The 18132-nt window shown below is 37.4% G+C and overlaps 1 protein-coding gene across 2 annotated transcripts in view; it reads right to left on the bottom strand.

Moving 5' to 3' along the window:
- The window catches only part of LOC131813534 (phospholipid-transporting ATPase IB-like), a 249604-nt gene that overhangs the window by 176204 nt on the left and 55268 nt on the right, over positions 1-18132 (bottom strand). Inside the window, exons 9-11 of one of the 2 annotated variants that reach the window (XM_059143871.1) lie at positions 17985-18112; positions 17010-17121; positions 13296-13461 (exon numbers count right to left, since the gene is read on the bottom strand). In XM_059143871.1, coding sequence (XP_058999854.1) covers positions 13296-13461; positions 17010-17121; positions 17985-18112 — 406 coding nt within the window. The remainder of the gene's footprint in view (positions 1-13295; positions 13462-17009; positions 17122-17984; positions 18113-18132) is intronic. The other variant, XM_059143873.1, reaches the window with a different exon arrangement.

Here is an 18132-nt window from a genome sequence, read left to right as displayed (position 1 = left end):
GAAATGGACAGATCATCCAAGCAAAAGATCAACAAGGAAATAAAGGCCTTAAATGACACACTGGACCAGATGGACATCACAGATATATTCAGAACATTGCATCCCAAAGCAACAGAATATACATTCTTCTCTACTGCACATGGAACATTCTCCAGAATAGATCCCATCCTGGATACCAAATCAGGTCTCAACTGGTACCGAAAGATTGGGATCATTCCCTGCCTATTTTCAGACCACAATTCTCTGAAACTAGAACTCAATCACAGGAGGAAAGTTGGAAAGAACCCTAATACATGGAGATTAAACAGCATCCTTCTAAAGAATGAATGGGTCAACCAGGAAATTAGAGAAGAATTGAAACAATTCATGGAAACAAATGATAATGAAAAATAATGGTTCAAAATCTGTGCGACACAGCAAAGGCAGTCCTGAGAGGAAAATATATAGTGAAACAAGCCTTTCTCAAGAAATAAGAAAGGTCTCAAATACACAGCCTAACCCTACAACTAAAGGAGCTGGAGAAATAACAAAGAAAGCCTAAACTCAGCAGGAGAAGAGAAGTCATAAAGATCAGAGTAGAAATCAATGAAGTAGAAACAAAACAACAACAAAGAACAGTATAGCACATGAATGAAACTAGGACCTGGTTCTTTAAAAGAATTAATAAGATTGATAAACCCCTGGCCAGACTTATCAAAAAGAAAAAAAAAAAGGACACAAATAAATAAAATCATGAATGAAAAAGAGATTACAACCAACACTGAAGAAATACAAACAATTATAAGAACATACTATGAACAACTATATGCAAGCAATTTGGACAATCTGGAAGAAATGGATGCATTCCTAGAGATATATAAACTACCACAACTGAACCAGGAAGAAAAAGAAAACCTGAACAGACCCATAACCAGCAAGGACATTGAAGCAGTCATCAAAAATCTCCCAAAAAACAAGAGCCCAGGGCCAGACGGCTTCCCAGAGGAATTCTACCAAACACTTAAATAAGAAGTAATATCTTTTCCCCTGAAACTGTTCCAACAAATAGAAATGGAAGGAAACTCATTTTATGAGGCCAGCATCACCTTGATCCCAAAACCAGAAAAGGATCACATCAAAAAAGAGAACTATAGACCAATATCCTTGATGAACACAGATGCGAAATTCTCACCAGAATACTAGCCAATAGGATCCAACAGTACATTAAAAGGATTATTCACCACAACCAAGTGGGATTTATTCCAGGGCTGAAAGCTTGGTTCAACATCTGCAAACCAATCAATGTGATACAATACATTAATAAATGAAAGAACAAGAACCATATGATACTCTCAATAGATGCTGAAAAAGCATTTGACAAAGTACAACATCCTTTCTTGATCAAAACTCTTCAGAGTGTAGGGACAGAGAGTGCATACCTCAATATCATCAATGCCATCTATGAAAAACCCACAGTGAATATCATTCTCAAAGGAGAAAAACTGAAAGCTTTGCTGCTAAGGTCAGGAACACAGCAGGGATGTCCACTATCACCACTGCTATTCAACATAGTACTAGAAGTTCTAGCCTCAGCAATTAGACAACAAAAGGAAATTAAAGGCATCCAAATCAGCAAAGAAGTCAAACTAACACTCTTTGCCGATGATGGGATACATTATGTGGAAAACCCAAAAGACCCCACTCCAAAACTGCTAGAACTTATACAGGAATTCAGTAAAGTGTCAGGATATAAAATCAATGCACAGAAATCAATCACATTTCTCTACACCAACAACAAGACAGAAGAAAGAGGAATTAAGGAGTCAATCCCATTTACAATTACACCCAAAACCATAAGATACTTAGGAATAAACCTAACAAAAGAGGCAAAGAATCTGTACTCAGAAAACTATAAAGTACTCATGAATGAAATTGAGGAAGACACCAAGAAATGGAAAAATGTTCCATGCTCATGGATTGGAAGAACAAATATTGTGAAAATGTCTATGCTACCTAAAGCAATCTACACATTTAATGCAATCCCTACCAAAATTCTATCTTTTTTTTTTTCAAAGAAATGGAACAAATAATGCTAAAATTTACATGGAAGCAGAAAAGACCTTGAATAACCAGAGGAATGTTGAAAAAGAAATCCAAAGTTGGTGGCATCACAATTCCAGACTTCAAGCTCTATAACAAAGCTGTCAGTGTGGTACTGGCACAAAAACAGACACATAGATCAATGGAACAGAATAGAGAGCCCAGATATGGACTCTCAATTCTACGGTCAACTATTCTTCAACAAAGCAGGAAAGAATGTTCAATGGAAAAAAGATGGTCTCTTCAACAAATTGTGTTGGGAAAATTGGACAGCCACATGCAGAAAAATGAAAGTGGACCATTTACTTACACCATACACAAAAATACACTCCAAATGGTTGAAGGACCTCAATGTGGGAAAGGAATCCATCAAAATCCTTGAGGAGAACACAGGCAGCAACCTCTTTGACCTCAGCTACAGCATATTCTTCCTAGGAACATTACCAAAGGCAAGGGAAGCAAGGGCAAAAATGAATTATTATGACTTCATCAAGATCAAAAGCTTTTGCACAGCAAAGGAAACAGTTAACAAAACCAAAAGACAACTGACAGAATGGGAGAAGATATGTGCAAACGACATATCAGATAAAAGGCTATTATCTAAAATCTGTAAAGAATTTATCAAACTCAACACCCAAAGAACAAATAATCCAATCAAGAAATGGACAGAAGACATGAACAGACATTTCTGCAAAGAAGACATCCAGATGGCCAACAGACACATGAAAAAGTGCTCCACATCACTCGGCATCAGGGAAATACAAATCAAAACCACAATAAGATACCACCTCACACCAGTCAGAATGGCTAAAATTAACAAGTCAGGAAATGACAGATGCTGGCCGAGGATGGGGAGAAAGGGGAACCCTCCTACACTGTTGGTGGGAATGCAAACTCGTGCAACCACTCTGGAAAACAGCATGGAGGTTCCTCAAAAAGTTGAAAATAGAACTGCCCTATGACCCAGAAATTGCAGTACTGGGTATTTACCCTAAAGATACAAATGTAGTGATCTGAAGGGGCACATGCACCTGAATGTTTATAGCAGCAATGTCCACAATAGCCAACTATGGAATGAACCTAGATGTCCATCAACAGATGAAGGGATAAAGATGGGATATATATATATATATATATATATATATATATATATATTATGCAGCCATCAAAAGAAATGAAATCTTGCCATTTGCGATGATGTGGATGGAACTAGAGTATATTATGCTGAGTGAAATAAGTCAATCAGAGAAAAACAATTATCGTATGATCTCCCTGATATGAGGAAGTTGAGAGGCAATGCGGAGGGTTTGGGGGTAGGAAAGGAATAAATAAAATAAGATGGGATCAGAAGGGAGACAAACCATAAGAGACTCTTTATCTCACAAAACGAACTGAGGGTTGCCAGGGGGAGGGGAGTAGGGAGAGGGTGGTTGGGTTATGGACATTGGGGAAGGTATGTGCTATGGTGAGTGCTGTGAAGTGTATAAACCTGGCAATTCACAGACCTATACCCCTGGGGCAAATAATACATTATATGTTAATAAAAAATAAAACAATTTTTAAAAAAATTTTTTACGTGAAAGAAAGATCTGTGGGATGAAGGGGAAGTGATTAAAAAAAATCAATCTAATGTCACAGAAATTTACTGAAAAATATCTAGAAGGAATTCAAGGGGATAAATATATATTGCTTTATACAGGTCTTTTTGAAAACTTATATTTCAACCTTAAACATTACATTTATATGTTGAGTTATGGGAGGTGGGGTTATAACTGAAAGAACACAAATTGATTTGTAAAGTTTAATGAGTTAAACACAAATACATATATAGAGACAAAATTAGATAATTTTAAGTTAAAATTTTATGTTCACTTTTCCCAAAAAGGGAGCACACTTCTAATTTAGAATAGTAGTTAAATCTAGATTTCTAAATTCTGTCACTTTAAAAGTCAAGTTTAATTTGCTATCATATCTACTCAAACTCTTAACCACCATTGAGTTTACTAACTTTCCCCTTATTTGACATGATTATACTTTTATACTTACTGCATGACTTTATGGTCATAAATCATTCTTTCAGGAATACTGGTGGCAGATATTATTATGACCATTTGATGGACATAGAAGTAGAGACAAGAGATTTAGTGCTTTGCAGCATTTATTAATTACTGAAAATACAGTTACACTTTAATTGCTCAATACCTTTTTCTTCTTTTGGCCTAGAATATCCTGGGTAGAGTGGTAGAGTACAGAGCCAATTATGTATTCTCATTCCAAATAATCCAATAAGTTCCTCTGTGCTTTTTGGCAAATATACAGAATCTGTTACACTTTCATGAAACAAGGGACTGGACTAGAAAACTATACAGTTCTGCATCTAAACATAAAATTATTTCTTCTAGCCAAAAAATTACTGAATTCCTATTATGAAAAGGTACTATTCTTGGAGTTAAAGATACAATGATTCTCCAAAATTCATAATTTTCAAAAATCTCACAATCTAGTTGGGGGGAGGAGGAGGCACAAACAATAACTATAAAACATAAAAATGGAATGATATCTATTAAGGATATCACTAGAGAAGCCAATAGGGATCCTAATTAAACTAAAAGAGGGAGACAAGATATAGGAAATGCTTCCGGAGAAGGTAAGGCCTCATCTTGGACTGAAATGAGAAGTGACAGGTGTCCAGTCAAGAAAGGATGCATTTGAGGCAGAAGGAAGAGCTCAAGATGAAAGGCCTAGAGATGCTGAAGCAACTGGTGGATGGAAGGATCATGAAAGAGAACAGAAGTCAGTCTTCTCTGGATAGAGACCAAGTGCTCAGGAAGAAGTGGTGGGGAATCAGGTGATGGAGACAGGACTAGGTCATTAAAGTCCTGATATGGCATGCTAAAGGAGATTTATCTTGACCCCATAGGCCACAAGTCTTCAGCCGGAGGGTAAAGATTTTAGGTTTTACAGGACATACAGTCTCTGTTTCAGTTACTCAGCTATGCTATCGTAGCACTGAAAGCAATCACAGATAATACATAAACGAATAGACATGGCTGTACTCTGATAAAACTTCATTTACAAAAACAAGCAGTGGGCCATCAGGCAGTAGTCCACCAAGCCAGTGTAAACAACAGCATACACTGAAGCAACTGCATCTATTCATAACTATTTTTAATCTTTTTCTGGAAACTGTATGAAGAATGGGTTGGAGTAGAGCTTGACTGAGGTCTGGACGACCAGTTAGACAACTGTGGTGATTGTCCGGGGATGAAAAGGAGAGTGCACACAGAGAAAATATTGAAAAGGTAGAATGAAAAAAACTTTGGGACTAATTGGATGGTGAAGGCCATAGGCGTAGGAGTGGGGAAAAGAGGAAGCTGAGAAGGAGGGGGTAAGAATGACCTTCATGTTTTCAGCTTGGATGACGGTTGGATGGCAGTAGCTAAAATTTACATGAAGAATACTGGAAAAAGACAATGTTTTGAGGAAAAAAAGGATGAATTTAGTTTTATACATTCCGAGATAAGAAATTTACATGATACCTGGAAAACAATGAGTTCATTATTCATAGAGCAATCTGAGCTGGTGGCAAACAGGTAGAGGACATCAACTGATGGATAACAGGTGAAATTATTAGAGCAAGTGAACGCTCTTGGATTTCTTGGACAAGATAATCCCTAAGAAACCAGTGAAGGCCCCTCTGTGGAGATAAAACATGCATACATACATATATAAAATGAAATTTTCATGAAATTTTCAAGATTTATGAACCCAAGTTGAGGCATTCCTGGTGAACCTAGGATCATGAAAAATGCCAGTATTTAAAAGGTGGATCAAAGTTTCTATGAATCAAATAGGGAAAAGATTTTTTTTTTTTTTTTAAGCAGAAGAGGGTGGCAGAAGTCCAATTAGATCCCACTTAAAAATGACCACTGGAAACAACGTGTGTTGGAGAGGTTGTGGAGAAAGGGGAACCCTCTTACACTATTGGTAGGAATGCAAGTTGGTGCAGCCTCTTTGGAGAACAGTGTGGAGATTCCTATAACCCTGCAATTGTACTACTGGGTATTTACTGCGAAGATACAGATGTAGCGAAGAGAAGGGCCATCTGTACCCCAATGTTCATAGCAGCAATGACCACAGTCACCAAACTGTGGAAAGAACCAAGATGCACTTCAACAGATGAATGGATAAGGAAGATGTGGTCCATATACACTATAGAGTATTATGCCTCCATCAGAAAGGATGAATACCCAGCTTTTGTATCAACGTGGACGGGACTGGAAGAGATTATGCTGAGTTAAATAAGTCAAGCAGAGAGAGTCAGTTATCATATGGTTTCACTTATTTGTGGAGCATAAGAAATAACATGGAGGACATGGAGAGATGGAGACAAGAAGGGAGTTGAGGGAAATTGGAGGGGGAGATGAACCATGAGAGACTATGGACTCTGAAAAACAATATGAGGGTTTTGAAGGGGTGGGGGGTGGGAAGTTGGGTGAGCCTGATGGTGGGTATTGGAGAGGGCACGTGTTGCATGGAGCTCTGGGTGTGGTGCATAAACAATGAATTCTGGTACACTGAAAAGAAATTTTAAAAATTTTAAAAATTAAAAAAAAAAATGACCACTGGGTTTGGCAACTGGAAATTGATTCCTACCCTTGAGTTAAAATTCTTGTAGACTGGCTGAGGTGGATAGCAGATGTAAGTGGACCCAAGAGTGACCAGGATATAAGAAAATAGAAACAGTGAGGGTTGTTTCTTCTTTTAAGAAGTCTGATCAAGAAGGAAAGAAAAAGGTCATTTGTAGGGTATGCAGACATTGACACATTTTATCAACATCAAAATATCAGTAACTTTAAGAATTTATGTCTGTTTCAAAATAAGATAATATTCACAGCCCTGGGCTAGGACAAATTAAATAAATGCATTTAAGTTGAGATTACTCTTTCAAAATCATTGAAAATATAAAAGCGTGAGATAAAAACTAGATAGGCACCATCTAGAAATCTAGATTGCATAAGAATGGATCTTTGATTGAGGAGGAGTCAAGATGGCAGAGAAGTAGCAGGCTGAGACTTCTTCAGCTAGCTGGAGATCAGTTAGATAGCTTATCTAAAGATTGCAAACACCTGAAAATCCATCGGCAGATCGAAGAGAAGAAGAACAGCAATTCTGGAAACAGAAAAACAACCACTTTCTGAAAGGTGTTTTCTTTTTTTTAATTCTTTTCTTTTCTTTTTTCTTTTTTCTTTCTTTCTTCCTTTTGGAACCTCGTTTTATCCCCTTTCTCCCCCTCACGATTTTGGATCTCTTCTAATTTGGTTAAAGCATATTTTCCAGGGGTTGTTGCCACCCTTTTAGTATTTTAATTGCCCCTTCATATACTCTTATCTGGACAAAATGACAAGACGGAAAAATTCAACACAAAAAAAAGAACAAGAAGCAGTACTGAAGGCTAGGGACCTAATCAATACAGACATTAGTAATATGTCAGATCTAGAGTTTAGAATGACAATTCTCAAGGTTCTAGCGGGGCTCGAAAAAGGCATGGAAGATATTAGAGAAACCCTCTCGAGAGATATAAAAGCCCTTTCTGGAGAAATAAAAGAACTAAAATCTAACCAAGTTGGAATCAAAACAGCTATTAATGAGGTGCAATCAAAAATAGAGGCTCTCACTGCTAGGATAAATGAGGCAAAAGAAAGAATTAGTGATATAGAAGACTAAATGACAGAGAATAAAGAAGCTCAGCAAAAGAGGGACAAACAGCTACTGGACCACAAGGGGAGAATTCGAGAGATAAGTGACACCATAAGACGAAACAACATTAGAATAATTGGGATTCCAGAAGAAGAAGAAAGAGAGAGGGGAGCAGAAGGTATACTGGAGAGAATTATTGGGGAGAATTTCCCCAATATGGCAAAGGGAACAAGCATCAAAATTCAGGAGGTTCAGAGAACACCCCTCAAAATCAATAAGAATAGGCCCACACCCTGTCACCTAATAGTAAAATTTACAAGTCTCAGTGACAAAGAGAAAATCCTGAAAGCAGCCCGGGAAAAGAAGTCTGTAACATACAATGGTAAAAATATTAGATTGGCAGCAGACTTATCCACAGAGACCTGGCAGGCCAGAAAGAGTTGGCATGATATATTCAGAGCACTAAATGAGAAAAACATGCAGCCAAGAATACTATATCCAGCGAGGCTATCATTGAAAAAAGAAGGAGAGATTAAAAGCTTCCAGGACAAACAAAAACTGAAAGAATTTGCAAACACCAAACCAGCTCTACAGGAAATATTGAAAGGGGTCCGCTAAGCAAAGAGAGAGCCTACAAGTGGTAGATCAGAAAGGAACAGAGACCATATACAGTAACAGTCCCCTTACAGGCAATACAATGGCACTAAATTCATATCTCTCAATAGTTACCCTGAATGTTAATGGGCTAAAGGCCCCTGTCAAAAGACACAGGGTATCAGAATGGATAAAAAAACAAAACCCATCTATATGTTGCCTCCAAGAAACTCATTTTAAGCCCGAAGACACCTCCAGATTTAAAGTGAGGGGCTGGAAAAGAATTTACCATGCTAATGGACATCAGAAGAAAGCAGGAGTGGCAATCCTTATATCAGATCAATTAGATTTTAAGCCAAAGACTATAATAAGACATGAGGAAGGACACTATATCATACTCAAAGGGTCTGTCCAACAAGAAGATTTAACAATTTTAAATATCTATGCCCCCAACGTGGGAGCAGCCAACTATATACACCAATTAATAACAAAATCAAAGAAACACATCAACAATAATACAATAATAGTAGGGGACTTTAACACTCCCCTCACTGAAATGGACAGATCATCCAAGCAAAAGATCAGTAAGGAAATAAAGGCCTTAAACGACACACTGGACCAGATGGACATCACAGATATATTCAGAACATTTCATCCCAAAGCAACAGAATACACATTCTTCTCTAGTGCACATGGAACATTCTCCAGAATAGATCACATCCTCGGTCCTAAATCAGAATTCAACCGGTATCAAAAGATTGGGATCATTCCCTGCATATTTTCAGACGACAATGCTCTAAAGCTAGAACTCAACCACAAAAGGAAGTTTGAAAAGAACCCAAATACATGGAGACTAAACAGCATCCTTCTGAAGAATGAATGGGTCAACCAGGAAATTAAAGAAGAATTGAAAAAATTCATGGAAACAAATGATAATGAAAATACAAAGGTTCAAAATCTGTGGGACACAACAAAGGCAGTCCTGAGAGGAAAATATATAGCGGTACAAGACTTTCTCAAGAAACAAGAAAGGTCTCAGGTACAAAACCTAACCCTACACATAAAGGAGTTGGAGAAAGAACAAGAAAGAAATCCTAAACCCAGCAGGAGAAGAGAAATCATAAAGATCAGAGCAGAAATCAATGAAATAAAAACCAAAAAAACAATAGAACAAATCAACGAAACTAGGAGCTGGTTCTTTGAAAGAATTAATAAAATTGATAAACCCCTGGCCCGACTTATCCAAAAGAAAAGAGAAAGGACCCAAATAAATAAAATCATGAATGAAAGAAGAGAGATCACAACTAACACCAAAGAAATACAAACTATTATAAGAACATACTATGAGCAACTCTACGCCAATAAATTTGACAATCTGGAAGAAATGGATGCATTCCTAGAAACATATAAACTACCACAACTGAACCAGGAAGAAATAGAAAGACTGAACAGACCCATAACCAGTAAGGAGATTGAAACAGTCATTAAAAATCTCCAAACAAACAAAAGCCCAGGACCAGACGGCTTCCCGGGGGAATTCTACCAAACATTTAAAGAAGAACTAATTCCTATTCTCCTGAAACTGTTCCAAAAAATAGAAATGGAAGGAAAACTTCCAAACTCATTTTATGAGGCCAGCATCACCTTGATCCCAAAACCAGACAAGGATCCCACCAAAAGAGAGAGCTATAGACCAATATCCTTGATGAACACAGATGCGAAAATACTCAACAAAATACTAGCCAATAGGATTCAATAGTACATTAAAAAGATTATTCACCACGACCAAGTGGGATTTATTCCAGGGCTGCAGGGTTGGTTCAACATCCGCAAATCAGTCAATGTGATACAACACATCAATAAAAGAAAGAACAAGAACCATATGATACTCTCAATAGATGCTGGAAAAGCATTTGACAAAGTACAGCATCCCTTTCTGATCAAAACTCTTCAAAGTGTAGGGATAGAGGGCACATACCTCAATATCATCAAAGCTATCTATGAAAAACCCACCGCAAATATCATTCTCAATGGAGAAAAACTGAAAGCTTTTCCGCTAAGGTCAGGAACACGGCAGGGATGTCCATTATCACCACTGCTATTCAACATAGTACTAGAGGTCCTAGCCTCTGCAATCAGACAACAAAAGGAAATTAAAGGCATCCAAATCGGCAAAGAAGAAGTTAAATTATCACTCTTTGCAGATGATATGATACTATATGTGGAAAACTCAAAAGACTCCACTCCAAAACTGCTAGAACTTATACAGGAATTCAGTAAAGTGTCAGGATATAAAATCAATGCACAGAAATCAGTTGCATTTCTCTACACCAACAGCAAGACAGAAGAAAGAGAAATTAAGGAGTCAATCCCATTTACAATTGCACCCCAAACCATAAGATACCTAGGAATAAACCTAACCAAAGAGACACAGAATCTATACTCAGAAAACTATAAAGTACTCATGAAAGAAATTGAGGAAGACATAAAGAAATGGAAAAATGTTCCATGCTCCTTGATTGGAAGAACAAATATTGTGAAATTGTCTATGCTACCTAAAGCAATCTACACATTTAATGCAATTCCTATCAAAGTACCATCCATCTTTTTCAAAGTAATGGAACAAATAATTCTAAAATTTATATGGAACCAGAAAAGACCTCGAATAGCCAACGGGATATTGAAAAAGAAAGCCAACGTTGGTGGCATCACAATTCCGGACTTCAAGCTCTATTACAAACCTGTCATCATCAAGACAGCATGGTACTGGCACAAAAACAGACACATAGATCAATGCAACAGAATAGAGAACCCAGAAATAGACCCTCAACTCTACAGTCAACTAATCTTCGAAAAAGCAGGAAAGAATGTCCAATGGAAAAAAGACAGCCTCTTCAATAAATGGTGCTGGGAAAATTGGACAGCCACATGCAGAAAAATGAAATTGGACCATTTCCTTACACCACACAGAAAAATAGACTCAAAATGGATGAAGGACCTCAATGTGCGAAAGGAATCCATCAAAATCCTTGAGGAGAACACAGGCAGCAGCCTCTTCGACCTCTGCCGCAGCAACATCTTCCTAGGAACAACACCAAAGGCAAGGGAAGCAAGGGCAAAAATGAACTATTGGGATTTCATCAAGATCAAAAGCTTTTGCACAGCAAAGGAAACAGTTAACAAAATCAAAAGACAACTGACAGAATGGGAGAAGATATTTGCAAACGACATATCAGATAAAGGACTAGTGTCCAGAATCTATAAAGAAATTAGCAAACTCAACACCCAAAGAACAAATAATCCAATCTAGAAATGGGCAGAGGACATGAACAGACATTTCTGCAAAGAAGACATCCAGATGGCCAACAGACACATGAAAAAGTGCTCCATATCACTCAGCATTAGGGAAATACAAATCAAAACCACTTGAGATATCACCTCACACCAGTCAGAATGGCTAAAATCAACAAGTCAGGAAATGACAGATGCTGGCGAGGATGCGGAGAAAGGGGAACCCTCCTACACTGTTGGTGGGAATGCAAGCTGGTGCAGCCACTCTGGAAAACAGCATGGAGGTTCCTCAAAATGTTGAAAATAGAACTGCCCTATGACCCAGCAATTGCACTATTGGGTATTTACCCTAAAGATACAAACGTAGTGATCCAAAGGGGCACGAGCACCCGAATGTTTATAGCAGCAATGTCCACAATAGCCAAACTATGGAAAGAACCTAGATGTCCATCAACAGATGAATGGATCAAGAAGATGTGGTATATATACACAGTGGAATACTATGCAGCCATCAAAAGAAATGAAATCTTGCCATTTGCAACAACATGGATTGAATAGAGCGTATCATGCTTAGCAAAATAAGTCAAGCAGAGAAAGACAACTATCATATGATCTCCCTGATATGACGAAGTGGTGATGCAACATGGGGGCTTAAGTGGGTAGGAGAAGAATAAATGAAACAAGATGGGATTGGGAGGGAGACAAACCATAAGTGGCTCTTAATCTCACAAAACAAACTGAGGGTTGCTGGGGGGAGGGGGTTTGGGAGAAGGGGGTGGGATTATGGACATTGGGGAGGATATGTGCTTTGGTGATTGCTGTGAAGTGTGTAAGCCTGGTGATTCACAGACCTGGTTCCCTGGGGATAAAAATATATGTTTATTAAAAAAAAAAAGACATCACAAAAAGAAAAAATGAATGGATCTTTGATTTTTTTAATCAAATGTACAAAGTATTTCTCTTAGCTTCTTTTTTTTTAAATTTATTTTTTATTTATTTTTAGCATAACAGTATTCATTATTTTTGCACCACACCCAGTACTCCATGCTTCCTTATTTTTAAGATGTTCCCAGTCAGATCCTCTCAACGGAAGTATAAAAATTTAAAATCCTCAGCTGATAGAGAAAAGGCAGAAAGATGTATGATGGTTAATTATGAAAACATGGAAAGATAGAAGTCAAAAAAAGACTGAATTTTAATGCCGAGGATCAGTTTACTTTTAAATCTTTTACTGATCTTCTAGTCAATGTAACCACTGACATCCCTTCAGGGTCCCTTGTCCTCATTTTCTTTGCATCATTCATTGTCCATAGAGTACTGTACAACCCAGTGAGGTGGATATTATGGCCATTTTCAAATGAGGAAGGACATGCTTAGATAAGTAAAAGACCTTGTCCACCTTCTCCTGGTGACTAAATGGCAGAGGCAAAAATGCAGGCCTTGTCTGTCTGGCTCACAGTCTCATTCTTCTGCCTTGACCCCTCCCTCTTCTTTATTCTGGACTGCCAAAATTATGTGGAACTGGCAGAACAATCTCAAGAAGGAAATATTTTTTCTAAACTCATTAATCCTTAGGGGTACAGCATTACAACCCCCAAAATGGTATCTTCTTACTACCCTTGTACACTTACCCTTCATCCTGATGTACCAAATGCCTTCTCCGTACCATTCATTCCAGAGTATGGCCCCTACACAGCTCACCAAGGACATGGCCAGGAGCAGCAAGAACAACACCAGGATTTGCACATTGGTCACCTTCTCAACATTTGATCTCTTGAGGGGCAATTTGATAGAATTCTGCATAATGGCACATGCACACACATCAAAAAGAATGAAAAACAATCAAAGGAATTATAATGCATGAGTACTTTGATGGCAAAAAGAGGTTAAAAAAAAAATCCCAACAGTTGAAAAGTAGAACACTTTTTTTGTCAAATAACTAAGAAGACTAAAAGTGTGCCATATTTTTGAATGACATGGCTTTCCGCTTTGGTCCTTAAACCTTTTTTACTAATTTAACAAAGAACATATTCACACAGATGATGACCCCAGAGTTCTAGGGTTTTAAAAGAAATCAAATATGGTAAATCAGTCTAGGTGATCTGTACAGATCTCCCCTCACAACAACAGAAAAGATCAAAAGACCATAGTAATTTATTGGCTTTCCTATTTATAGTTCTTGAATTATTTCTGGTTTATTTAAAAACCACTGAAAGATAACCTTTCATCTGAGTCTATTGGGAAAATATTCAAGATTTTACCAATATAATAACTGCTCTGACATGCATATTGGAAACCAAAGCTCTGGGTTAGGGATACAGTGACAGTTTCAAATAATTTTCTATTAGCATTTCAGATTTGCCAGTAAATTTCTTAAAATTGTCTGCAGAGGTCTACTGAAATATTAGCAAATATGTGTATATTAAATTTTTTAATATATAACATACATAATTGACATATATATCTGTGTGTATATAGATAGAGAGATAGATATATTTAACTTTTCAATCACACTTTGCCAGGTTAAGTTTACCATTTCTACATTTTCTTAATGTAGAAACATCCTCAAAGTCTACAAGTTATGAAAATATGATTACTATCAATTAGTCAACTTTTTTACAAAGCACAGGAACAAGATTTTCTTTAAATCCTAGGTTTAACTGTATTAAGCTTATTATTAGAGAACATCCGTGTGTGTGTGCACATAATTTATATATATATATGTATATATATATATACATATATCTATGCTCATATACACTTATAATATCTCCAAAACAATCATGTCATTCCTTCTCTTTTGCTGACCTGTGTAAGTTATTTCTTCAAATGTTGTACAATATAGAACAGTTTTCAACTAAGGGTATTGTACTTAAAATCTTTCAGTAAGGACATATTGACATTTACTAGTTTTTTCTTTCCTAAAGTCATGGAAAAGCCCTCTTTGAGATTTCTGTTATTCCAAAACAACAAAATCAACATGTATAATAAACTTCTGCAATGATTTACATTCACAGAACATAGAGAAGGACATACTTTCTCATGAGCTGCACCACAGACAAGCCACACTGTGAAGATAATGGAGTGGGCTTCTTACATGAACAGTAGACATTTAAATCTGAGATGCAGTGTTGTATTACCAGGTGTACAATTAAGACAGCATGATCATTTGATACTGTTCGAGGGTCGCCATTTTACAAATGAACTGTGGATCATGATTCTGTGTGTTCTATGTTTCCCTTGGTTCCCTGCCTAAACACAAACTTCTAGTTGGAGATAGAGTATGTTCGCATCACTGTCTTAGTCTGGGGCTCCTAGTATACAGAGTATAAGGAAATCTTACCCATTAATGCATTGTTGCAGGGTACAATGCCAGGGCAGGAGGAAAGTGAAGAAGAAGAAAAGTGAGGCAAGAAATTGGGAAACAAACAGAGTGGAGTGTCACCAGTCACAGCTTTGCAAGAAAATGTACCCAGGTCTCAGTGATATAGCTTCCAACTTTCCTCAGACTCATCTGTCACCATTCCATGCCTTCTCTCTCTGCCATTTATACAACAGTCATCCTGAGTTGCAGTGCCCACATGGCCCTTGGACATATGCCAATTCTTGGCCTGGTTCTGTCCTACCTGCCTCCCTTCTTTCTGAACTTGCTTTACATGCTACTTCCCCACAGCAGCCTCAACATCATGCTGGATGGAGCTCTTATGTAGACATGGAACGTCCTACACTCACCGCTCCTGAGGGACCTCTTGTTATTATGTTACCTCGACTGTCTTCCTTCACACACTGCAAGAAACTCAAGGACAAGCAATAGGTATACTAGATCCCAAGGTCTTAGCATAGCATCTGGCATTACATTGGTACTAAAGAGATATTTATAGAAGGAATAGTCAAAGCCAAATGTTGTATTTTAGCAGATAGTATAATGGGTAGACCTACTGTCAAGTTCTCATGAATAATAAACATGCAAGAAGTTCCTACTCCCAAACAAAGATGGCAATTGACTTTCAGGCATATGATTTTGTGATTCAACACTTCCTCACAACACCTGGTGCTCATCACAACAAGCACCCTCCTTAATCTCCATCACCTAGTAAACCCATTCCCCACCCATCTCCCTCCAGCTGGAATTTAAATAAAAACTTCCAAAAAACATGCTGCCTTTTGTTTCAACAATTTCAATGTTAGAGATTTATCTTCTGTAAAAATAAAAATAAAATAAAATAAATAAGCAACTATCCATGTTCACTGCAGCAATATTTATAATAGTTTCTCTCCCCTAGACTCTCTAAGGTAACTATATCATTTCCACATGTTAAAGATTTATTTTTTTATCTGAGACAGAGAGAGAGAGAGCACACAGGTGGGAGGAGGGGCAGAGGGAGAGGGAGAGAGAAGTTTAAGCAAACTCTGCTCTAAGCATGGAGCACCATGCAGGGCTCAATCCCTCCTTGAGATCAGAACCTGAGCTGAAATCAAGAGTCCAAGCCTCAACCGACTGAGCCACCCTGGTGCCTCTCCCTATGTTAATATAGAATGTAATTTTAAGTTTTAAATATCAATTCACATAATAGTCTGTACAGATTGGTACCATTTTTGCCAACATTAAATGTTTTCTGTACATTTATGTGTCTGTATACATATTATTAAATATTTGCTCATTATAGAATTAAAAAAAGAAAAAAAATGATTGAGAGGAATGGTACATAAGAGAAGGAATTCACACAGAACTTTTAATGTCATTTTGGCCAAAATAATCTTACTATAAATTGGAGCCATATAGACTAAAATGAAATATGGACCTCCCACAAGGGGAGATGGAGAGAAGGGAGTTGAGGGAAATTGGAAGGGGAGGTGAACCATGAGAGACTATGGACTCTGAAAAACGATCTGAAGATTTTGAAGGGACGGTGAGGGGGAGGTTGGGGGAACCAGGTGGTGGGTATTAGAGAGGGCACAGATTGCATGGAGCACTGGGTGTGGTGCAAAAACAATGAATACTGTTGCGCTGAAAAGAAATTTTAAAAAAAAGAAAGAAAAAGAAATATGGACCTCTCTTCAATGTTCAGGTTAATAAACAGAAATAATCTTCCTTAAAAAAAAAAAAAAGATTTTATGTATTTACTTGAGAGAGCTTGAGCAGGAGGAGGAACAGAGGAGAAGCTGACTCCCTGTTGAGCAGGGAGCCTGTTGTGGGACTTGATCCCAGGACCCTGGGACCATGACCTGAGCCAAAGGCAGACACTTAACCAACTGAGCTACTGAGGTGCTCCCAGAAATAATCTTCCTAAATTCAAGAGATAAATACTAATCTAGAGGCAATACTACTTCACAAGTTATTTTACCTGCATGAATTTGGTTTCAAATCCAGTGTAAACAACTATGCCAAGGATCCACTGAGTATTTTTAAGTTGTGTACCTCTTAGCAAGACCTGATCTGGTCCAATTGGAACAGGGCTAAAAATAAAGAAGAGCAGTTATAAGTAAGCCAAAAAAGATTTTCCTTTTCTTTTCACAATATAAAGCAAGTGTAAGTTTTCACCTTACGTATATTTCTTTCTGTCAAGTTCAACTTTGAGGGTAAAGAGCAATAAAAACATTTGTGTCTTCATAGGAAATACCTCTTTCTAAAAGAGCATGAAAAACCAATGTTTTAGCATCCATTTCTCAGTAACTCAGAAGTATGTCGACTAAACTTTTAGAGAGAAAATATCTCTTGTATGTAGGGTGACTATAAAACTTATTGTCAGGAAGATTAGGTGGAGGAATAAGTACCTGGGTGCTGACTTGGTAATCTGCAGAAAAGATTACACGTGGGCATTCAGAGCACACAAAGGAAACTCAGTCGGCCATCTTTACCTGTCCTCCTCCCCTCCAGCACAGCCAACTTACTATATCAAAGATGTTTCTGTAAAAGTCTTAAATGGAAGCTAAGTGGGGTAGAAATTAGGAAAAAAATCCTTCATTATCAAACAGAAACCTTAGTGGCTCTTCTTCTTGGATGAATTTCAAAACCTTTTTCTTTCCACTGATTCACCCCAAGGGATGTGCTAAGTGCTTGTCCTCCAAGGGAACTTGGACCAACAACTTCTCTAGTCTTTACATTTGCAAATATACCAATTAAGAAAATGCCATACACTTTCCTCCCTTACTTAAGAATTCCTTTTTTTTTTAAACAATATATTGACACCTCAGGTATTTCAACATCAAGTAAAAAACGAAAAAGTATAAAGGTTTAAAATGTTATCAACCAAGAGAACAAAAACTGCCACACTTTATTTTCCATTTTAAAAAAATGTTTGAGATGTGAAAGACGATACCTTTTATCATTTAGATACAACGTTCCAACAAAGGTGTTGAAATGACGATTAGGTCCTTCACATTCTATTTTTCCAGATAGGCTTGACAATTGTTTTTCTGTTTGCATTTCAGAAGTTTCTGACAAAGCCTGTAAGATAAAGTCAAAGT

The sequence above is a fragment of the Mustela lutreola genome, chromosome 13, assembly GCF_030435805.1.
Source record: "Mustela lutreola isolate mMusLut2 chromosome 13, mMusLut2.pri, whole genome shotgun sequence".
In the NCBI taxonomy this organism is placed as follows: Eukaryota; Metazoa; Chordata; class Mammalia; order Carnivora; family Mustelidae; genus Mustela; species Mustela lutreola.
The sequence above is the reverse complement of the archived record's forward strand: the minus strand, read 5'-3'. Positions and strand labels throughout refer to the sequence as shown.